Consider the following 24337-nt stretch of genomic DNA (forward strand, 5'->3'; position numbering starts at 1 on the left):
TCACAATAAGTAGGAGCTTAGGGCCCGTGTACTCTTAGCTTTAAGAAGGCACAAGACAAAATGTAGATTTTAGAAATATTTTGAATGTCGCCAGTTCATCCATGAAATATAATTTGGTTATTTTGACTAATACTTTAGCATGTCTGTTTCTATGCACCAATTCTAGCTCTGTACTTCGTAGAATGTTGAAGATTAATCTTGAATGAGAGTGTTTGCTCTTAACATCCATTTATTCCAAGGCCACACGCCACTGTGAACCATCTTAGGTATTTAAACTGCTTAGCTGACATTTCAACATATATATTCACCGTAACGGACCCCCGACTTTGAATAATTAGTGCCCCGAGGAGGTGGCGGTCCCCGGGGTTTGGGGGTCTTTGAGCCCCCCACAACCTATTAAAGAAGCCCCGGGGAGGTGGTGGTCCCTGGGGCTGCGGGGGGGGGGGGCGTGCCCCCCATATAATTAGCATGGCCCCAGGGAGGTGGGGGTCCCCGGGGCTGCAGCGGGCCCCCGCTATTCAATTGTGGCATTGCCCCCGGACCTGGCCCACCCGGGGACTCATTAAAATGAAGAGTGGGATTCGCGAACCCAGCGCGAATTATGCCCATTTAGTGTGTTTTTTTTTATGCTTTTTTGGGCAGGGACCCCCTGAGCAGGCCTAGGGGATCAGGGTGTTTCTACCCTGCCCCCTTTTCTTGTTTTTCATCATTTTTTCACCCTTTTTCTTGTGACTCGGTCACCGAGTCACAAGATGGCTGCCAACACTTCCTGGTTTAGAGTGTTGCCAGCCAATCAGAGTGTAGCTCGTTCCCGGGAGGGTTCGCGACTCCTCCTCGGTGCTCAGATATCGAAAGTTTACTTTTTTAAATTTCTCAGGAACTACTGAACGGATTTACACCATTTGAAAAAAAGGTTGCTTTATGAACCAAGAGCTACCTTTTTTTGGCAAATTTGGTGTAATTCCTTTCAGCAATTCGGGCTGTAGCCTGTTCCAAGTTTTCCATTGAAAATTAACTTGGGGAAAACGCATTTTGGGCCCCCCCCTTTTTTTCTCAGCCTCCGCTTGATGAATCGCCCCGAAACTTTCAAGACAGGAGCTGATCGTAGCGGGCCATTCATTTTGAAAATTTCGAGAAGATTCGTCAACCGGCGCAAAAGATATTGGCAAATCAAAAACGCTTTTCCTATGGAAAATAGGTCCTAGCTATAACTACCTACTGGCGACCACAAGTAGGAAAGAAAAAAAAAGAAATATATATATATATATATATATATATATATATTATTCAGAATAAATTTAACAAAACTATGGAATAAGTCAATTATGTAATTAATCTATATTCTGATAATTGTTTTTAAATTCAGTATACCTAGCTCCAACATAATAGCTGGAACAGGCATTGCTTTTTTCTTTCTCAATTGTATTGTTATCAATATTTTCCCTCTATGGTCTTCAGATGCCAGTGCGAAGCCCCATAGGATATGTGTGAGACAAATTTCACATTATACCATATTTCAATTAAATCCATCATTTTTTTCTGCAGCTTTTTGCTGAGGGTCAGCACCTTGGTCTTAGCTATATTTCTTAGCAGATCATTATTATCACAAAAGTGCATTTAAGACATGTTGTAAACAAATGGTTGTTAAGTTCAACATTTAAGAATATCTTTTGAAAATGTCATGAAAGAAATATGCAAACTTTCCAGTCTAAGAGTGCTATATAGTGGCTAAATGATAAATGTGTCAATATGCAACCCTGTTTTAATATTCTTTTAGGATTAGAATGGATTCACCAGTTACACTAATTCTAATGGGTAGCCATGTGCTTCGTTGGATTTCAATAGTTGTTGCCAGGTGGCAGAGTATAATACCCCATTTTTGTAATTTCATTTTTCTAAGAGCTGCGGCTGTTTATAATAGGGGTATTCAATATAGATCAAGGGGAAGTATGGATCTACATCAGATTTTCAAGATGATCTATTGCTGTGTCAATTTTTTCCATTTAGATTAATAGTATGTAAGTTAATCTTAAGTAGATATCCTGAATGTCGGGCATTAACCAGGGTTTCTTGGAATTGCATTGAATATCAACGCCCTGTAACACTATACAGGTTGAGGAAAACGCCCTTTTATTGCATTTGTTATGCAGCCTTCCCTCTGCATCATCTTCTATTTTACACAGGGAAGCAGGGTTGACCCATCTGGATGATATATTGTCATCCACACCCATTTCTTTGTGGCGCTCTATCTGGGCCAAATCTGAGACCAAATTCTCAAAGGTAATCATACAGGACTGCTTAACACTAGATCATGTCCTCAGTAGCCTTTGGCTTTCCTCTATTAACAGCACTCTTAGGTCGGTGTTTGGTTTTTCCTGGTTGTAACACCCAGCAAGGATCCTAACGCTTAAGAAATCAACAATGATGGCTGCTTTGTTTGATACAAGGGCAAGAAGGAGAGCCTGTAGATGTGATGAAGCAGACTGTGGCAACATACCTTTCTTATGCTTTACCCAAGTGCTTTCAACCCTACCTGGCCTGTGTGACAAATACACAACATTTTTCTGCCCTGACCAGATTGTGGTTGAGCACTGTACACCATCCCATGCGACGGAATCTCTAAACAGTTCTTTGCATTCTATGTTTTTCTGCCATTTTTATTTGAACTTTAGGAAGCATTTTTTAAAACCCATTTTTATCGCATACAACATTAAGGGCCATACAGCTGCAATGCGCCTTTTGTATACCATGGATTTCCCTGCTATATGTTTTAATTTTGCGTCTTACATCTGTAAAGCAATTTGTGCTAGGAAAAGAATGTCCTATTAATTTCTGGCACCATATTGTTAATTGATCCTGGAATGTATATTCAAATGTTTTAACTGATTTTATGATGTATTGTATTTTATTGCAATAACGTGCTTTTTGGCCTATGTTGATATTGCCAAAATAATGATCTTTTTGACTTTGAATACTACTTGTCCTTATGATCAAGCACATTAGAAAAATATGCAAAACATATAGAGTGCCAGGGTTTTATCCTTATCACAGGTTTTAATTAATTGCACTGCAGCAAAACAGACTGCCTTTGTAGGCATTCCATTTATAAATTCTGTTTAATTAATAAGGATATGGCCATTAGTTTCCGTACATCCTTCTAATTTACACAGTACAATGTTGCAAGCATTCTATCATATGAATGCAATAACACAGTTAGACAATAATTAGATGGCGATTTCCTTAACCCCTTCGCCGCGGCAGGAATTCCGCCGCGGCGCTGGGGGGGTTTGGGGTGCAGTTGCGGTGGCGCTGTGCTCGTGACGGAACCACTCCGTCACGAGTCACGGGTGAACTGTGCTCATGACGGAGTGGTTCCGTCACGTCTCCGCCCACTGCGCTAATCACCCGCACAGGCGGGGAATTAGCGCCGCGTGGGGGAGCGGCCGCCAACGGCCGCAGCATGACGGAACCACTCCGTCATGAGCACAGCGCACCCGTGGCTCATGACAGAGTGGTTCCGTCATGAGCACGGAAAGGGTTAACCCCTTTTTACGATCCAGCCATACAATTATGTGAGCATCACCAGAGCGGGGATTTTGCTCTGCCCAGATGTTGGGAGCCAGGAGTACATGTTTTGTTTGGTCAGACGTGGTGTATGGCCAGACAAATGTGCTTGCTCTCCACACAACTGTCATCAATTTATTTATTTATCCATCTGCCTGAGCGTGACAATTCAGGGCCACAGAAAGACGTTGTAATGCCATTAAAGGTTCTTAGATAACTAGATCATTTATGGTGTTTTGCTCTGGTAGCAGCTCAGATAGGAGGAGTGAAGTCATTACCCTACATGGATGTTTATTTAAGTCTAGCTTGACAGTGCAACTTTCACCTGGCTTTTTAGACTGCACTATTATTATTCTACTGTTCCTTGCTTCTACACAAATACATATCCATTCCCTTGCAATTTGCTTGTAATGCTTCACATTGCCACACCACATTCCTATAAAGCCAGTCCTGGCCTTATGTGATCAGCAAACAAAAAGTTTTAAGAAGCAATACTGGGAGAGGTCCTTTGGATCCTCCCGTATGTCCATGTTCCTTCCTACAGAATGTAATTGAATAGAAGTTGCGTGCTTCTGCTGTGTGCTGTCACCGTACATTGGGAAGTTTCCTTGGTTTTGTTTGGGGATCGGAGCCAGTAGGCATACTTGGATGTGAAGAGAAGACGCATGTGGAGGATTCAACTGATCTGATCCTGACTGTTTGTCTGTTAAGGGGAAATCGACTCATTGCAGTGTGGATGTTGATACGCTTATCCAGTGTTTGAGTCCTTCTAGTAGGATTGTGTTGTGTAGACTGTTGTAGGCAGTAGACAAGTCAAGGAGTTCAATATCAGTCTTGTTGTCCCCATATAAAGAAATAGGAGCTCATCCCTCTTATTAGCAAGGCCTTTTCTATGTCCCTTGAGGGGTGGAATCCCGACTGTTTGTTGCAGAGGAGGTGGCAATATTCCACAGAACCTTGAGGCTGCCTATTTAAGCTCGCCATGACTTTTCAGATTACTTGGAGGTTAGCTATAGGTCAGTAATTAGCCAGCCTTTTTCCATCCGCAGATTATTTTTCCATGATGGGGTGATGGTGGTGTATTTCAGAGCGCCAGGGACTGTATTGGACAGAAGGCAGGTATTGATGAGATTAGCTGTGTCTGCCACAAGCAGAGAGAATTGATTGAGACGTGCTGTGGGGCCTTGGATGGATGGAGACTTGGATGCTTCTGGTTTGGTGGCCAGATTGAGAACCTATGCTATTTTTATTAGTGTGGAAGAAGTGACGGGGGACTGCAGAGCGCAAAGTATGATGGACTAGGCGTCAGATCACATCTGGAGAGTTGACAATGTATTTATAGATTTTGGCAGTCGGGGCCTCGAAGAACTCAAGGAGGTTTTCACAATGTTGATGGAATGTACTGGGGTGAGATTTTAAGATCCCCGTTGGGTCTATTACTTCTAGAAATTAAGGATTTTATTGATCTAGTTTGCTGCCTTCTAAATGTTAAACCATATCTGTTCCAGATTGTGTTTGCTGTGTTTCAGATCAGCAAGTTCCTCATTGAAATACTTTTTTCGGTGAATATGGGACCCACCCTCCAATTCTGGGATTGCTGGGGCAGAGAGTTTTGAGAAAAACATATGCTGAGGTAGAGATTGTCAAGCAGTGTTTCTGGATATGCTGGTGTGGGGCTTTCGATTTTAGAGGCTTTATAGGGAGACTCGAACATCTTTGCGCTTATATATGTTAAGTGTATGATAAGGAAGGAGGAGGTGTGGTTTGGTAGTGAGTCTGCAGGCTGGGTTGTATGGTTGGTGCAACAAATGAGTGATCCAACCATACTTCGGCTTGCACCGCTAGTTTAGTGGTTTCAAGTTTATATGTGGACATTAGGTCTTATGTATACCTAGCTCTGTGTGTCTGGCCACACACCATTTGTTTGAAGCAGGTGGTGTGCATGTTGTAGTGGATGTCGGCAGCTATTTTTCCATCAAGTTTGTTGGCCCACAAATTAAAGACTCTTGCAATCAGCATTGTATTGGCTTTTATCTTAAGGTGGAGTTCAAAGAATTCATTCAGGCTGGCCAAAGGTAAAGGACCCTTTACGGGGAATGGTGCATCAGGACCCTCTGCACTCAAAGGATGGAAATGTAATATCGGACACTTTGGTGTAGGAAGGTCCTGTCCTTGTTTTGCTTCTTTGTTCTTCACTATGTTTTTATAGCCAGAAGAGAGGAGATTGTCTAATATAGTGATCAGTGAGGCCTGGTATGTGGCCAATAAATTTGAATAGGAAGTTGTAGATGTCTTGTTGTGTGCCTCAGGGTTGACCAATTGTTCATCAGGTCAACTTTAAGGTTAGGGATGGGGGAATTGCTATGGGTTAGAGATAGTCAGAAGGGGTGGTGGTAATGTCTCTGTTTGGGTGTGAATATGGTGCTAGAGACCTGTGTATGTGATGAGTGGAAGCAGATCTGGGCCCAGCATCTTGTAGCTAGTTGGTGGAGAGTTGATATTAAGAGTAATATACTGGTGGTAGATACTGTGGTGGATGTGGTGAAAAGTGATGAGGGGAAGACCGTGTGGTGTGCGTCCTAGGAAGTGAGACACTGAGCTAGCACAAAGGGAGAGAGTGGTTTCACAAAAGTGTATTTTTGTGGTTTTCTAGGACTGCTTCAAAGGCCAGCAGGCTTTTTTTTTTATAGCTGGGTTGCATCATAACAGTGCTATTTCTGTATAAGTTGATAGTGAGTTTTCTGAGAATGCCATGCGGGAGGTGATAGTGAAAATCCTTTGACCACCTTGAATTTCGGATATCTGGTTTCCAATTAGTCTGGATTGACTATGCTTGCAGGCTAGTGGACGAGAAGAGGAGGTCTGTCTTTCTGACACTTTTCCTCCAGTTGCTGGTGTAGACATCAGCATACAATCGGGGTTTTTGGCACTGATCTCAAAATACTATTTTCTGTCATTTTTGAAGAGCGAGGTTGTAAGGCGCGGGAATTTGAAACTCTCAAGACTTGCACTTACTAACTAAGATCTTTACCTGCTACATAAACTTACTGCACTTTCCACGATGAGAGGTTGTCAAGCACTGGTGTGGTGGTTGGATCCGGCAGACATGTACTGCTCCCCCACTATATGGAAGTTAGAGTACAACTAAAACTAATGTACATGGATCCACACTGATGGGGAATTACAGGGAATTATGGCAATGAAGAGTGAAACACTGGTCCTGCTGGGCTAAAACTAGTCAGAAAGGAATACAGTATGTGGAGCTCAGCTTCGATGTAGAGATAAAGGTCCTAAATACAATATATAAACATCAGCATACACTGTCCAAAAGTGGGCATGAGAAGTCCATGTCAAGCTCACAAGTGACACGTTCAACAGGAGGGGTTGTAGGAGGTAGAGCTTGACTGCTGTCAGGCAAGAGGGGAATGGGAAGAGCACAGGACTAGTAGGAGAGCACCCAGGGGAATCACTTGAGGCCTGCATGTAAACAAACAGGGTCGATGCAAACTGGGGTGCATAGTAGTAAACCCACCAACTAGATAGTTGCCAGGCAGCATGCGCAAGGGCTTTGTCTTCCTTTATTCTGGCAATTCCTTAGGTGAAGCGGAAGAAATGGTGGCCCAGGCTCCATCTTGGGCCAGTTAGCATCACTCTAACTGAACCATATCTGCCACCATCCTTTATTGGGATGGATGCTCACAGGCTTATGTCTCTACATCCTCCATTCCATACACCACCACAGACTTGACTTCCACCGCCTCCTGGTCACCATCACCCACTTCTCAAAAGGACACCCCCTAGCAATCCTCACCAACGACTAACAAGACTATGCCCTCTGTGACTTATCCTGGCAGCCCCAGCAGAACACCCACTAAGGTCTTGCGGTGACCCCAGTTTGTCAACCACCAGGAAGTAGGACCTGTGTCGTGATCTAGCGGTGGAGCGGGATTTCTGGTTGCCACTGGCAGGTTCCACAGGGGGTACAGTAAGGTTTGTGAGGTAGTGCTACTGTCAAACTATTGACACACACATGAATCAGTGCAAGGGTCTCCTTATCTCCATTGCTGGGGCCATCATAGATAATGTAGGATGGGTGCTTCCCGTATGGGTATTGCAGATGTTCACATGACCCTTTAATGCTGCTCCCTAGCCATAGCGTTGCTAGTATAGAGGACTGGGTACACTTTGCCCACAAGGTGGACTCTACAAGGGGGTAGACGTTAGTATATGGATGGTCATTTCAGTTAAGGACAGATGAACGTTGATGGTGCTTGAAACTTTCACTTGATCGCGTATCTGTATATTTAGTCACTCCCTGAGTGCACACTTGTGTGAAAAGTATGTTTTTTTAAATGTTTATAATGATTTAAAAATTCACACCGTATATTAGCCACACATGATTTAACAACATAGGAAAAAGAGAAGCTATAAAAATAACAGCAGCAATTGTATATTAGGATTACTATAGAGGAAAGGAATGTGTGCCACATACGCTCCTGCTACCACCCTCTGTGAATGACGACACAATAAGATCTGTGCCTGACATACACCTAAGCCCAACCGAAAGGACCCTTTGTCCCTTGTACATATGCATGTAGAAAGCAATTGGTGCAATACTTGGATTAGTAAATTCGGTTCACGTATTATCAGAAGCACAAAAAAAGTATTTTTCCCAGACTTGCTCCAGCGTAAATAAAGTGAAATACGTGAAGTGAAATACAATATGAAAGCATATTTTTTATAGAAGCAAAAAGAAAATTACTGAAAATTAATATTTAAAGTGGTACTCAAATTAAAACTTAACCTTAAAAGAACAAATGTACATCAGAATTAAAAGTTATGTTTAATTTCATATAAATAGTAGTACAACAAACTAATATTTTCAAAATAACTCTAAGCAAAAATTTTCAATGAAGTGTGGATGAACTATCAAAAATAACAGTAGAATTAAAGGAAAACGCTTCCTAAAAAAACAGAACCTCTCGATATAAAGCTTAAAAAGAAATGCAAGTAGAAACTAAGAAAAAAAACGTTAAAAAACTTGACATCAAACTGTAACTCAAACAAAAGTTTAATTCAAGCAAAAAGTTAAGTCAAAAGGAAAGCAAACGTAAAGTAAGAACAACATTAAAGTTGATTGCAAATTGTAATCGGAATATCATATATCAAACAAACTCAAAATTGGATCTAAAATTTCAAGTAAACGTGCATCTCAAACCACCTTAAAAACTGAACTAAAGTCATAGTACATTTGAACGCAGACAAAAACCTTCAAAATTAAATACAAGTTAAAACTAATATTGAAATTTGAACTCACAAAGAATACAAACAAGGAATGGAAAGAAACTAAAACTTAGACAAATAAATTTGGAAACTTCAAATGGAAATAGAATTTCAAATTAGCAATTTACATCCAAGTCCGAAACTGAAAGTAGAATGAAAAACAAAATTACATTTAAAATAAAACATGTTTTAAACTAAACAGTGAAAAAGTGCCTCCTTCAAACTAAAGCAAAAAACATAAAACAAAAACTGAAACGTGAGAAGAAACAAATTACAAATTGGCCTCCAAACTAAAATGAGCTAATTACATGAATGACTCATGGGTAAAAGGCATCTCCAGGAGCAAAATAATGTGAAATCGGTCATGCTTCTTGCCTGTTTTGAAAATCCTCTTCCTTTATTTCCAGCTTCCACCAAGGGACTCACTATTCGCGAAGAATGGTCTAAGACCAGGGTGGAAAGTGGCTACTTTTCTCCAGAGCGCCGAAAGTCAGATTCAGACCGCTCCATCTCACCAGCACTACAGGGTGGCCCTGGCCGGAGCCGCTCGCCGGTGCGGAGGGACTCCGTGAGCTCAAGTTTGGCCCTGAGCAGGCGACTCACCTCATCTGCCAGCTCCATGGACTCTGAGGCAAGCTGGGGAACGGCGGCCAGTGGAGGAGATGTGCAGCAGATCAGGAGCCGGAGAGACTACACTGTACTGGCCGACATCCCACAGGCTAAACGCATCAGCAACACAGAGGCCTTCGAGCTGGAGCGACGGCAGATGGAACTGAAGATGAGGCGCAGAAGTCCAGGGCGGGTAGAGGTAGAAAGGCTGTTTGGGCAAGATCGAAGGTAAGTAGTGAGTGGGAGAGAGCAGGTGAACAGGGGACATCCCTGCCTAACTTGTCACTGCTTCCTTCCCTGCCTTCTTGCCCTATCAATGTAATTTTCCCTGTCCTCCAAACACCCCATTCCTAGAAACTTTCCTCACCACAGTCCATACCCTGCAATTCTAGCCCCTCTCTCGTCTCCAAATATCTACTGTCTCAAATGATCTGCCAACAATCCCATCTCTTCCCTCTCTTAGGAAATCTGATGTGCTGGAGGCTTTTGAGGCACTAGAGGCAGGCATGCTTGAGCGGCTTGAAGGGAAGTACTTGCAGGGCATGGAGCGGAGGCTGACCAGGAGGCAGTCCAGCCCTAGCCTGTCCAAAGAGGTAAGAGGTTCCAGGAGTGATAGGATGAGAGCACCTCCCTCCCTAGAGAGGCCATTTTTAGACTGTGTCCTCAGCACTGCTGCACACATTTAGCCTCAATGCACCCATTGGTAAGAGGTCTCCTCTGTGCTCATGTTCAATCATAAAAGAAGCCTCTTCAGTACTCCTCTTGAACATAAGCGGTCTCTTCAATGACCAAGTTCACATATATTGAGGCCTCTACACAATCCACATACATACAGCAGGTCTCCTCAGTGGTCCTTTATAAATAATATTTATACTACAGAATAAGGGGTAGTAATCCAAGGGGGTCGTTTTCTTGTTGACAGGGCTACAATTTGTACACTGAAGACTAAACCTATAGGTGGGCCACACCTGTGAGAGTCCATAGAAACAATATGCACAGTAAGTGGGGGTATAGGTTAGTCAGAAACCGTGTATATGTTTCCTTCAAAGTTCTATCTAGGTTGTTTTGTTAAGATTAACTGAAAGCAGAAGAACTTTTTCTATCTAGTATGTTACTGACGTGATCCTCAGTGTTAATCAGGCATTGTTTAACATCACCTAAAGGGTTGTAAGAGAAAGACCAGCCAAAATGTGTTTCGCCCCTGTGGCATGCAGCCTTGGGCCTTCTTCAAGGCAATTCTACCGTTTTCTAAACACACCTTTAATCCTGAGTCTCAAATGTGGCTAAAGAAGCCAATCTGAGAGACTGACAACTGGTCTTGGTGTGTCTGTGGTGAGATAGGTCATGGTGCGCTAAAACATAGTGCTGGGAAACCTGGTCTAAATGAGTCAGAAGAAAGGCTGACATCAGTCATAGCGGGTGAAGAGGACATAGTTTACCACTGCCATTTTAACTATTAAAATACTTAATAGAAAAGGAAAGCCCTTCACTTAATCATAACGAAACGACCTATATAGTATTGTGAAGGCAACATATACACTGTTTCTGATTAACCTATACCCCACTTACTCCTTTGTAAATATATTGGGCTTCTTACTCCTTTATTAGGTCGAGCTTAGAGCCAGCGCTGCTCTGTGAGACTTATTGTAGAGAAGTAGGATATAGAAGCACCGCCCACTTTCGACCCATATTTCCAATTGGTGCGTGTGATTGTTCATCCTAAATGCTGGCTTCTGATTCATCAATAGGCATCTTAGTCCCTCCTTAGTACCGCCTCCTCTTAATTTGTCACCTCCCATGGCGACTGGCCCCTTTACTTTGTTATATGCTACGTGTTATTTAGACTGTGAGCACTATTGTCTTTAATGAGGTTCTCTTACTGCAGGCACAACATGCTTTGGTGTCTTCTTCCCCCCCCCCCCTCCTGTTGTCCATGCCTTCTCGCCCTCCCGCTCGCCCTCACGTTATCTGTGGCTTTTCGCCTCTCCGCCCACCCTCCTGTTGTCTGTGCATTCTCCCCCCCGCCCATTGTCTGTGCCTTCTCCCCCCGTTGTTCGAGCCTTCTTAAACCCGCTCGCCCTCCCTCCTGTTGTCCGTGATGCCTACCATTTGCAATGTAATAGGTCTCGCGTAAATGCGAGACCTATTGCATTGCAAATGCTTGTAATTATATGGGGACTACTTACTGCTAGTATACACATATATATCGGTTTGTCACCTTGCTCTCCTGTTCCTCTCACTTTTGTCTAGGCCTCAAGTCCAGGACAGCAGGAGATTATGGCACGTCGAGCCAGCCTACGTCCGGCATCAGACAAGGTAAGAAATGTATTATACTCTCTGATGGGGAAAAAGTTTCAGACACCTGCATCTGCCTGCATCTGCCTGCTCCTGGGCTTTAACGTTAACTGTTACTCTTCACTTCACATTATGCCTCTAAGCAGAGACACTCTATAGTTTGATATAGGAATAATTTTTGTGTCCAAGGATAGTGCTATCTAATTTTTACATGGCCATCTTTCAAAGCAGCCATTTTTCTTCTGCGATACTAAAGCGTGATAAGGGCTAGTGAGACTGAGACTCACTCCTGCCCTGCTTGTCTCATTTCAACTTGGAATAGTGAGTGGAAAGAATTCAGATGCAGTTTATAGCTAAACATCTCTTCATCTTTTGGTGAAAACAGAACCTCTAACATCAATGGTCAAATTTTCTAAAATCTTTGTTTTTGATGTACTTTCTAACACACTTTGTTATTACTTGCTTTACTACTTGGTCCTTACTTCCTAGGACATTCAGTCTCCTCTCTTCCATATTGTCTTCTCCATGATACATCTGTCAGCTGAAATGTAATTCCTTCTTTTTGAGGTGCCAAAGGACTAATGGCCTGATTTGGAGTTTGGCGGGTGGGTACTTTGCCACAAATATGACAGATATCCAGTCCGCCTTATTACAAGTGCGTTAAGATATAATGCACTTCTAATAAAATGAATGGGATGGATCTCAGCTGTAAGTTCAGGTTGAGTTCTAATAAAGCCGATGGGATAGGTCTCCAGCTGTAGGCTCAGATTGAGTTGCTTCTGTAGCATCAGCATCCCACCCTTTCACATTGGTCCATAAGGAGTCAGTAACCTTTCAATGTTTTTCAAACTAATTTGCGATTGCAAACAATTGATACATAGCATTGCAATTCACAATTTGTACGGGACACCCTAAACACACCCATTCCAAATTGTGATTTGCTATGCATTTCTAAACATTTGTGATTCAGTAAGCACTTACCAAATCACAAATGGGCAAGTACTAAAAAGCCATCTAGTGCTCCTTACCCTGTGATTAAGCGAGTCACGGGGTTTGTGAAAACTAAATAACTTTGTACATCTGGCACTATGTCTCCCGATTTAACAACTAAATAATGTTCTACATCTGGCCGCATGTCTCCAGATTTAGCAATTCCCCCAAAAATAAAGAATAACAGTGCAAAAACAAAGTTTTTGCATGTTTTTTGTATATTTGTATTCATGGAGTCACAAACGGCTGTTTGCTGGTGGTAGTGGCCACTCATTCTCTGTGTAGTGATGAAGTATACTAGATCACTGATTCGGTGATGCTAAAGAAAAACTGAAGATTTTTCTCTAAATGTTTTGCCTTGGCACATGTGTATTAATTGTTTTACTGCACAAAACCAAATTTCTGAGGATTCTAAATAAGTTGGCGTATGTCTCCTTTGTACCATGTATTTGCACTTGTTTTACTTTATTACAACACCGCAGAATCCTTTTAGACTTCATTCCCGAAGTTCTTACCTCCTATTAGATATTTGTCGAACATCAATTTTAAATGATATATTTTAATCTTACCCTACCAAAACTCGCACTTTAGTATAAACATTGGGCCTACTTCCTCATACACCACTATGTATATCTCTCTTTTTGCTTGCAATAAAGATAACAGTGACTGGCAACCCCTGCTGTTTTGTTTGGGATGCATGTATTTTGTGTCATTTGACATAACTTGTCTACATACATTATTTTACTGAAAATGGCGTTTGAAACAGGTAACTTTGTTTTTATTGTGCCAATGTTTAAAAAATAATTTTGATTTGAAACATGTAATTCCTCATTTAAAATCTAATTTTAAAATCAATAACACATCTAATTTGATCACAAGCAAGAGGGTTTAAAATTGGTTAATTTTCAGTCGAATTGTGGTTAATAAATTATTCTTGAGACGAACTGATTAATACCCACATAGTGTCAAAACAGTTCTTCAGGACGGGTAAAATATTTCCTTTGGAACTTTGCATATCCTTAGTTTAGTTTATTCTACAAATCATGTTATGCCCATACAGTATGCAGGAATAGGTGTTTTCCCCAAAAAATATTTTAATTCGTTTTTACCTTGCTTGTGTTTGGTATGTTTTTAACACAGTAACAACAATGTGACAGATAGAAGTTGGGCCCCTTTTAATCTTCACACTTTTGTGAAAATTAAAAATCTTTACACATAAAGCTTTTACCCTGATCTTAGTTTGGGATTATAATATCCTAGTTTGCAAGTTTCCCAAAAAAAAAACCTTTTCGGGGGGAGGAGTAAGTATTTGTTGTGCCACTCTAGAGTGAAGTAAATACAGTGACCAGCAACTTGGACTATAAGAACCCCCTCTATGCCGGGATCACAAAGCAACTCACTAAAAGACTACAACCCATCTGTAACTAGTCAGCCAGAGTCATTCTCAACCTCTGACACGGAACTCACATCAAACTGCACCTCAGGAAGCACCACTGGCTCATGATACACAAACACACTCATTTCAAGTTCCTCACACATATTCAAGGCACTACACAACTTAGGCCCCACCTACCTGAACATTTGCATCTTCTTCCAGACACCTCTGCTCCGCAGGACTCCTAATCTTACACATCCCACGCATACACAGAACCAGATCAGGAGGACAGCCGCTCTCTTACATTGCTCCTAAAGCAGGGAACAGCCTCCCATTCCACATCAGAGTCTCCTCCTCCTCTGTTCTTAAAATCCTCTAGAAGTTGAAGACCTGGCATCTCAATTAACCAACCTACCATAGACAATACTAGGCTCACACTCCTGATCAACACCAGGATACCCTCGTGGGTGATAGTGCGCTTTACAAATAAGCAAAACATTACATACTCAAACCTAATATGGGCGCTCACTGCATCCACCTGCAGGTGGTTCTCTGCCACCCCTTCATAAGCAGGCTGTGTCGCCACCTGCATATTAAAAACAGGCAGGCTTTCACTAATACGCTGCCTCCAGGGCAAGTGCAATTTCACGGGCGTGGTGGGGGGCAGTAGATTAACTGTAATAGGACGCCTGGAGAACCCAGTTAAAGATGCGCCCGACTAAGTGAAGGGCAAGTGTCCCATACACAGTACAACTCAAGGTTTGCAAAAGCATTCAGGAGGACGGCATTTAATCCTGCACCACCCTTGTGACACAGGAATAACAAACCTTTGGTTCACTGGCGGTCAGCAAGCTTTTTTTAAATGAATAGGTTAAAATCACTTCCAATTTCAGAATAATTTTACCACAGGAAGATTATTTACCAAAATCAGATCCTTAGGAGAGGTGACCGCTTGTCTTCCATCCATGATGCTCCTAGATTCGAAAAGTAATGGAGAAACTAAGATATGGCAGGTATAGATATAAACACTTCTCTTCTGCTCTTTTTTTGTCCAAGCTAGGACACCACTATTACATGATCGTAACTTTTTAAAAGAGCTATACATTTATTTGCAATAGGCAAAGCTTGCCCCAATACGTGCGGAGTGGCAATGTTGGCCCATGGTGTATCATTGCCCTTCCACAAATGCCAGCTCTGGCCCACTCCTTGCACACAGAACAGCTGTGAGCATAGTTGGGGAGGATGGCATTGGTACCAGAGCTCACAGCACAAAGTCTGTGGTCCCCTCCAGGTGCTGGCTCCCAGTTGACCCAATAGTGCTTAAGTAATATATAGAATGCACAGTACACAAACAGCTTCTCTTAGCCACAGTATAAATTAGATGAGAACATATTACCAACATGTAAAGCATCTATGCGCTCCAAGGAAAATATTCAGTATCATAGGTTCAGATGTAGTAAAGTATTTAACATTTGCAAAACCTCTGATTCACTAATTTTGCGACCACTAAGTACTTTATTCTAATGTACTAAATCCATTTAGGCAATTTGGAAAACACATTCCAAATTGCTAAATAAGTTTAGAAATGTATACCAATTTACATTTGGAAGAGACATGTTATGGGAGTCCCTTTTAAATTATAAATCCATATCCCATGTATCCATGGTTTGTGACTATAATTTAATCGCAAACCATTGAAAAGTTACTGACTCCCACTTTGGGGTGGTAGCTGAATCACAAAGGGGTCCTCTTTGGACCCCTTCCTCTTAATAAATAAAGGTGGCAGATTGTGGGTCAGAAGGCAGTGGTCCAGGGAGCCACTGACTTCACCCAAGTTTTTCAAAATTTAAAACCTTTTTAATAAAATCCAGCCCTGTCCCCTTTAAGATCATATTGTCTTAAAAAAATAAAATCTGTTTTGAAATGCAAACACATGGATGATTGTCTGCTGAACCCTGCACATCATCATCAATGTATTTGTAGCCAATTTCAAACTTGTCAATTTAACATTCATTAGGTAGATCTTTTAGCATTCCACTCCAATTCCTTAGTTTGCAAAGCAATTTGTTAGTGCATTAGCCACTTTTGAAGATAAGTTGTTATTGCAAAATATTTGGTGTGCATTTTGCATTCCCTTTTTTCAACCAGAGTTATCATGTACTAAGCACATTTTGTTTTTCAGAATCGCAAAATGGGTTTCTAAAGCCATACACATCCCTGTTTGGAAGGAAGGTGTTTAGGTCGTCTTTTCCTAATTAAAGTTCGGTAAAGTACAGATTGACAACCCATTCGCAAATGTCAAAGGGTCCTGTTGGACTCCTACTTTGTGAGTCGTAAAAAACAAATTGTTGGAGAGTAGGCAGTGGTTCATCACACCACTACCAACTCCCAAGCAAACAAAAAAATATTTATTTTTCAACACAGCTGTTTAAGGAAAACAGGATGCATAAAAAAAAGTTAGCTTTATTTAAAATGCAATCACAATCATGGTGGTCTGCTGACCCCAGCAGGCCAACATACCTGTAAAGGAATCTAAACGAAGTGAGTTGTAATTTGCAATTTGCAATCTACCTCAAGAACATTGATTAGTTGGGCCGGATTGCAACTCGCAGAAATGTATAATTTTTTTAACCGGGCTATTCGGTAACGTTTGCAAAATTCATTTCCATTCACAAAAAGGTTGATGCGCAATTTGCGAACACTTTTTGCAAATGGAAATTTCATACATCTGGCCCTTGTTTCCAGATTTTTGGATTTGTGTATATTCCCACCATCATGGAATACCTATATTCACAGATTTGAATAGAAGGCCACATGTCACATAAACATAAGAAAAAACAAACCGTTTATTAGAAATAACAAAAGCAAGAGCACAGTTCTCTTGCTTCCACCATGGACAATCAGCAATGCCTCTTTCAACAACTTGGTAAATGATATGTAACAATTTTAATACAAAGTTTTTTAATTAAAATGTTATCGATCTTGTGGCAAAACAGAAGTTAAGCGAAAAACAAATTGCTCACATATTAATTAATTTGTCAAAAGACAGGTGACTGGTGATTGCACAGCTCAGTTTTAGGCGTTCTGAGCTCCCCAATCCATTTCGTTTCATGCTGTACAATAATACATTCCTGTCGCCCCCCCTGCAGAGAGAGGCAACATGCCCCATTCCAGCAAACGTCAAATGATGCTGCGTGGGGTACTGCAGATCTGCGGGGAGTCTGGGATCTCTCTCCTTGACGGCTGTGGGATGCCTTACACTACATCCTCTTATAGGCCTGACTGTCAGATCCACACATCTTTTCTCATAGCTGCATTCTAATAAGCCGGATTCATGCAGCGTGTCTCAGGAAGCTCAATATTGTACATGGAACTGTTAAAATATGAGTAATCGTGCCTCGATTCAATCAAGTCCATCTCCACCCGGATTTGTATAATATAGTAAATAAAATGAATCCCAGAAATCCATGACAAGTGCAATATCCTGTTCTCTTCCCCTCTGAGTCTGTTTCTCCCCTTCCCTTCCAACAAACCTGCCCTCCTCTGCTTTTTAAATACCTCATTCGCCTTTCATCCTGACTCTTTCCCTCCGATAACGAACATATCGTCTGGCGTACATATAATCTATATAAATAATAATATGTCGGGTGAAGATGTTCTGTTGCTAACTCCATCATGGCGACATTTTCACCCAAATCCTGATGTTTATGTAGAGGATATTTAGGACTCCGTGTTTTTGTCCGGTGATATTTAGGCCATGATATTGTAGTACCCTACCCCCCTCTTCCCCCAGTCTCTCTCCATTGCCTGTGTTACTCCCTTTACTCTCACTTATCTATCTATCTATCTATCTATCTATCTATCTATCTATCTATCTATCTATCTATCTATCTATCTATCTATCTATCTATCTATCTATCTATCTATCTATCTATCCATCCATCCATCCATCCATCCATCCATCCATCCATCCATCCATCCATCCATCCATCCATCCATCCATCCATCCATCCATCCATCCATCCATCCATCCATCCATCCATCCATCCATCCATCCATCCATCCATCCATCCATCCATCCATCCATCCATCCTCCTACCTATTCATCCATTTTCTCTCTCACTCTTCTCTCTGTCGGTCGCTCAGCCCATTTCCCTTCTGAAGCTGCAGCTCTCATCTCTTTTGGCCTTCCTCTTTCTCCTCACTGAGCCACTCCCTTTTTCTTTTCGATTTCGCTTCATCTCTCGCCCCCATCTCCCCTCTCAGCTTTATTCTATTCTTTCTTCCAGCCTTTCAGAATGTACCTTGACAGAAAGATGAGGAAAATGTGTGATTTACTCTGACTCTGCTTGCACATATGTCAAAACTAGGCCCACAAAACACATATTTTCTCTTGCTTGCTTTGGAAATGAGGATGCTGTGTGCCAAAGCAGAAGGATTGTTGGCTCTTTCTGGGTGGGGGATAGGCCCTGCGTTTGTGCAGCCCAGACTCAAACCATATTACCCTCCTTTAAAAAAAAAATATATATATATATATATATATATATATATATCCCTGGTGTCTAGTCAGCTTTCTGCTTCCCCCTTGGGGGAGGAAAGTTCACACTGGGGGTAAAATCCCCCAAACATTCCCCAGAGGGGCACAAAAGCCTGTTGCACCTGTTCTGAGGAGGGGGCAGTGCCTGATGTGTGGATGGGCTGTCCCCCTTTTTCTTTTGCCTTATTCCTTCCCTGTTGTCTATTGGGCTTCCTCCCACTGGTAGGGGGCAGATTGGGGGTAAACTCCCTGTCCTGCCCCCGGAGGGTCAGAAAGACTGTTGCACCCGTTCTGAGGTGGAGGCACTACTTGATGTCTGGTTGCACCCCCGCTGGTTGGGGGAGGAGGGTTTAAACTGGTGGTAAACTCTCCCAAACAGTCCCCGGAAGGGCAAAAAGACTATAGCACCCATTCTGGGTGGGGCACTGCTCGATGCATGAGTGGGACACCGCCATCCCTTTTTCTTGGTCCTGTTCCTTCCCTGATGCCCTTTGGGCTCACTGCCCTCAGGCAGAGGGGGCCGATTTGCTTTAAACATGCCAATCAGCCACTGACGGAGGGGGGTAGAAAGACCATTGCATCTGTTTTAGGTTAGGGGGACTACCTGATGCCTGGGTAGGCTACCACCACCCTTTTTTTTTTTTACCTTTTTGCCCTTGGTGTCTAGTTGGCTTTCCGCCAACCTGTGGGGGCAGAGTGTGAGTATACTCTTCCAATTCATCCCCCGGGGGGCAGAAAGACTGTTACACCCATTCTGGGGTGGGGACACAAGAACATTTTCCTGGTGGTATAGTGGAGTGAAGTGGATCCCTGCTAGGGGATTGCACGCCCGGTGCAATGCCCATCCCAAGCAGGGAACCACTAGGGAGGGTGGTGGAAAGGGGACATTATCTCCCTCTCCTGTGCTAATAAGTGCCTGGGGCAGAGCTATACCTTCCGGTACAAGTCAAAAGTGAAAGCAAACCGTCACTAATGGCACGGTCTGATTTTACTTTTGTTCGCTTTTGTTTTGCTTTGACGTCCGCAAGAACGGCGCACTGAGCATAACAACAGACAATCAAGCTCAGGACACAAGGGAAGCACTTCCCTCAAGATACAACTTTGCTTTTAAAATAGAAAATGCTTCTGATGTTAAATATATAAGAATTTTCGTTTCGAGTGCTGAGGACGACCTTATGATGTACTTAGCACTATGGAGGTAGTGCTGAGGACATCAACCGATCATCCTTAGCATTTAAGTGGTCAAAAGGAAATAAGTTGGAGCACCACTCATTAATTAACTGGTAGGAGGTGGAGCTTAAGTTAGAGACTAGATATAGGTGTTTGTTTTTAAGTTTATTTCAGGGCTAAGGTAGGTACCTCCTGTCCATGTCTCATGCAAGGACTGCGGCAAAGCAGACAGGCAGGGAGAAAATGTGCAAATGCTGATTTTCATAGCTCTTCTTGTAGTGTGCCAGAAAGCACACAGTATCTTCTGACGAGAAAAGGAATTGTAGCTACAAAGGTCTCAGTTTTCCTGCAGTGTGAGGTGTGCATTCTCTCTGGTGGTCGGGTGTGGAATAAACAATTTTCTAGCTTAGGTGTTTAGAATGTTCAATTCTATTAAGGACGCAGAGGCGAGGATTATGCTTCCCTTCCTTTACTGACAAATTTCACAGCAGCCAATGAAACAGTTTAATACAAAAAATACATTTTCCATAAGCATTGAAGTCCCCCCCCCCCAAAGGTCACATGAACCAATCACATACTGGTGGCCAAACTAAATAGACAGGCAACTATTTTGAATCGTCTGTCTTTGCCATAATCGAAACATAACCAGAAAAACCAAGGTCCTTCTTCAACAACAACTCCTGGTCTTGGAGCAAAACAGCCAAAGCATGACCAGTTCCGAACTGGATCCTCTCTAGGTCCAGTCTTTCACTCTTCTGGACAAAAGGAAGGTTAGGATGTCTGATGATGAGCCCAGGAATGAGCACAATTAGCCTCAAGTGCGATAGGCAAGATTAAGATTGTTTGCCATCCGAGCCTAAAACAGAAAGCAAGGGTGAAGCCCAGTTACGATCTACAAACAATATATAAACAAATCTCATAACTTACTACAGCGAGGGCAAATGAAAGACAAAAGTATAGGCATACCAATATTTATATTATAGCTTGCTGTTTGGGTGGATGGTTCTGGACTTTTGGTGCTACAGTTCTCAGGGCCCAATTTAGTTGTGGCACATTCCTCGTAAAGGCTACACCCAAAAGCCATTGTAGAGTTGAGTGTGAAGAAAGATGGAGGGTTGTGCCCTCTTGATTGATCAACGTTGGTAAGAAATACATGTTAGAAGTTTTGCTGATGTTTATCACGTGCTTGGTTTTTATTTATATTTCCATAGATAAAGTGCAGATAGAGATTGTGAAGAGAAAAGCCGACACGTGTTTCGCCCTAGTGGCCCATTGGCCTTGGGCTTTTTCAAGGCTGATATAAGGGAGTTGGAAAGGGGGGATGAAAAGTGAGTAGATTTTGATGGGAGAGAAGATAAAATAGAAAGGTCATAATGTGAGAGATTGCAGGGTGATGGTAGTGTGAAGTGGGACATGGGAAGTCAGGAGTTAAGGTGATGTGGGTTGAAATTAAGATAGTTAGATAGAGTAAGGGAAACAGTGAAAGGGAGGGAGATGGGAAGAAAGGGGATAATAAATAGCATGGGAAGAGGAAAACGAGAAAGGTGAGAAAAAGAAAGAAAACGAGAAAAAAGAGAAGAACAGGGAGATAAATAGGAAGGGAAAGGATTACATGGTTAAGTTGAATAGCAAAAACATATAAGTGGTATATATATGCAAGTGAGACATCATTACATAAGGGAAAATACCATATTGAATTTTCATTGACATGATGATTGCAAAACCATATATAAAACATGTATATATATACAGGTAAAACATCAGTATACAACAGGTGTGAATACCATATTAAATATATATGGGCATGAATAGGAAAGTGATCTATTTCAGGTGATTCCACCAGTGCTGTCTATACTCATTCCATGAATATGGGACATCAAAGGTGAAATGTAATAGATGAGAGATTTTTTGCTAGAAAGGATTGCCTAGTTGTTATGTATGACATAAAGTAAATGGTAACTATATGCATTGTCACATGTATTAATTGTCAAGAAGAAAGGTCAGCGTGCACCAAGTATCACCTTCCTAATTATAATATCAAGTATATTAGGTCAAAATTGAAATACGGTAAATCAAACAATATGAAGCTGCATAACTAAGGTTAGTTTAGTGCTTCATTATTAGAACGGTAACAGTACAACTGCTTACCAGAGCTTCGTTATGACAAATAGTCTTCCTATTCCTGAAGGTAAAGAGACACGTGAAATCACTGATGGTTGCTCATGTTATGAGTTTGAGACAGAGCCATTGAAAAAATCAAGTTTGGGCTAGGGGACCATATGTGATCAAGGATTTATGTCGGTAAATTGACGTGGTATAAACGGGAGCAAGTCGTGAGAGAGCCTCATACAAGGATTGTAAATGTAAATTTGGCCGATATTAGTATGGTGATGGGGCGCGTTAAGGGTACGAGTCCTTTGAAATTGTGAAATAAGCTTCATTCATGAAGAGTTAACATAAAGCGCGGCCGATAGTAGTGCGGTAATGGGGCGCGCTGAAAGTGCGAGGCCTTTAGATTGTAATCCGACGCGCTAGAAAAGAACACGTGGATAAGGGTATAATTAGTTAAGTGTCTCCACAAAGGACATATGGGCGCGCTGAAATTGACTGCGTGTGACACAGGAAAAAGACAGAAGTGCTGGGAGGAACACGTAGCGTGAGTTCATTAAATAAGGGACTAAGCATGAAAACCCCTCTCACCTTTGAATGTAGAGTGCTTCGTCTCTGCGGTCCCAGAACAAACTGAGTTCCTTTTGACGTTGTCAGATATAACCTGACTCCTGTCCTGACGTCAGTCAGCTCGAGAGAACTGAAGTGCTACTAATGGCAAAGGCCACTGAAAAGTTACTGTGCCATGGTGTAAGACGTGAGTCTGTCATCAGGAACCAAGAAGTAAAAAGGCAAAACCATATTAAATTATTTCTGGCAGTAAAATGGCTAGGTCTTATTGAGGGAATTATTAGGAAAAATGACATGAAAAACCATAGTTGGGGGCATCTTGATGCACAATTAACGGCAGAGACCACTAAATAGTTACTATACATGGATGTATAGTGTGGATTGGTCCCCAGGACCCAGGATTGTAAAATACAAAAATATAAGGAGCAGTTCTGGCATTGGGATATGAGGATTTGTCTGTACATCAATAATTTCTTTAAATCAATAGGAGGGTCATGGGTTTCTTTTGAAGAAAATGTAGGGGGGAGCATCTCATTAGTATAACCAATAGTGCATTTCTGCATCTTTGTTGAGTCCTAGGGTTGTAGCATTCAGACGCATAATGTATTCGCTCTCTCTGCGTCTCATGGTGAGTTCCCGATTTCCTCCTCTCGATGCTGGTTTGGTGATTTCCAGTCCAAAGAATTTGAAGGTCTTCCTGTGTGGATGAAATTCTTGGAAGTGTTCCGTTAGAGGTGGTCCCACCTCTTCTTTATTGATGTTACGATAGTGTTCCATGATTCTGGTTTTAAGCGGCCTGATCGTGCTCCCTTTGTAGATTTTGTTGCAGGGGCAGATTATAATGTAGATTGCATATGTTGATGTGCAGGTGATCCAATCTGTGATTCGAATGGTGGTGTTAGAATTATGTTTGTATTCAATTTGTTTATTGGCTCCCAATTTGCACGCATTACAATCATGGCAGATGTAGAAACCAAAAGGCTTAGTCAGAAAATTGGTCTTGGGTTTGGCCCTTTTATCTTTAAATTCAGATTTGCACAGAATTTGTTTGAGGTTCTTGGCTCTCCTAAAACCCATTTGAGGGAATTCCTCCATCTGATTGGTTAGTGAAGAGTTAGAGGTCAAAAGATTACATTGTCTTTTCAAAGTTTTCCTGATGCAGTGATGTCCATTATGATAGTCTGTTAGGGACCTGATCGTGTTTTGTCTCTCGTTTCCTGTGACGTCTTTGGGTTTGAGTAAGTCGTCCCTTGACAGTTTTTCACAGTTCTTGGATGTCTTTTCTAAGAGTTTTTTAGGGTATCCCCGGTTCAATAGTCTCTGGGTTAGGAGCTCCGAGCTCTCTTTGAAGACATCAAGTTTGCTGCAATTTCTTCTCATACGTTGGTATTCCCCTTTTGGGATATTGTCAATGGTTTTGTGTGGGTGACAGCTGTCCGCTCAAAGTATTGAATTAGCCGAGGTTGGTATCCGGAAGGTTTTGGTTTGTAGTTTGTTGTCCTCTACATATATGGTTATGTCTAGGAAATCTATTTGGTTAGGTGAGATGTTATTAGTGGTTTGGATATTCCATCTGTTTGTATTGATCTTGTGTAAGAATTCTTTGAGTAGGGATTCCGATCCCTGCCAAATGCATAAAATGTCATCGATATACCGTCCCCAGTAGGTTATGTGGGCGGTATATTCGGCAAAAGTGTCATCCCATAGCCAGAATTTTTCAACAAGCCCCATGAGGATGCAGGCATACGGTGGTGCAAATTTGGCTCCCATTGCACTGCCCTGGATTTGTAGATAATATTTGGAATTGAATGTGAACACATTGTTTATGAGACAAA

The 24337-nt window shown here is 41.9% G+C and overlaps 1 protein-coding gene across 1 annotated transcript in view; it reads left to right on the forward strand.

Annotated features, from left to right (window-relative positions):
• TRIOBP (TRIO and F-actin binding protein) overlaps positions 1-24337 on the forward strand; it is a 422974-nt gene that overhangs the window by 76956 nt on the left and 321681 nt on the right. Inside the window, exons 6-8 of the mRNA XM_085601384.1 lie at positions 9255-9684; positions 9920-10049; positions 11707-11772. Coding sequence (XP_085457510.1) covers positions 9255-9684; positions 9920-10049; positions 11707-11772 — 626 coding nt within the window. The remainder of the gene's footprint in view (positions 1-9254; positions 9685-9919; positions 10050-11706; positions 11773-24337) is intronic.

This window comes from Triturus cristatus, chromosome 4_2 (assembly GCF_964204655.1).
Source record: "Triturus cristatus chromosome 4_2, aTriCri1.1, whole genome shotgun sequence".
In the NCBI taxonomy this organism is placed as follows: Eukaryota; Metazoa; Chordata; class Amphibia; order Caudata; family Salamandridae; genus Triturus; species Triturus cristatus.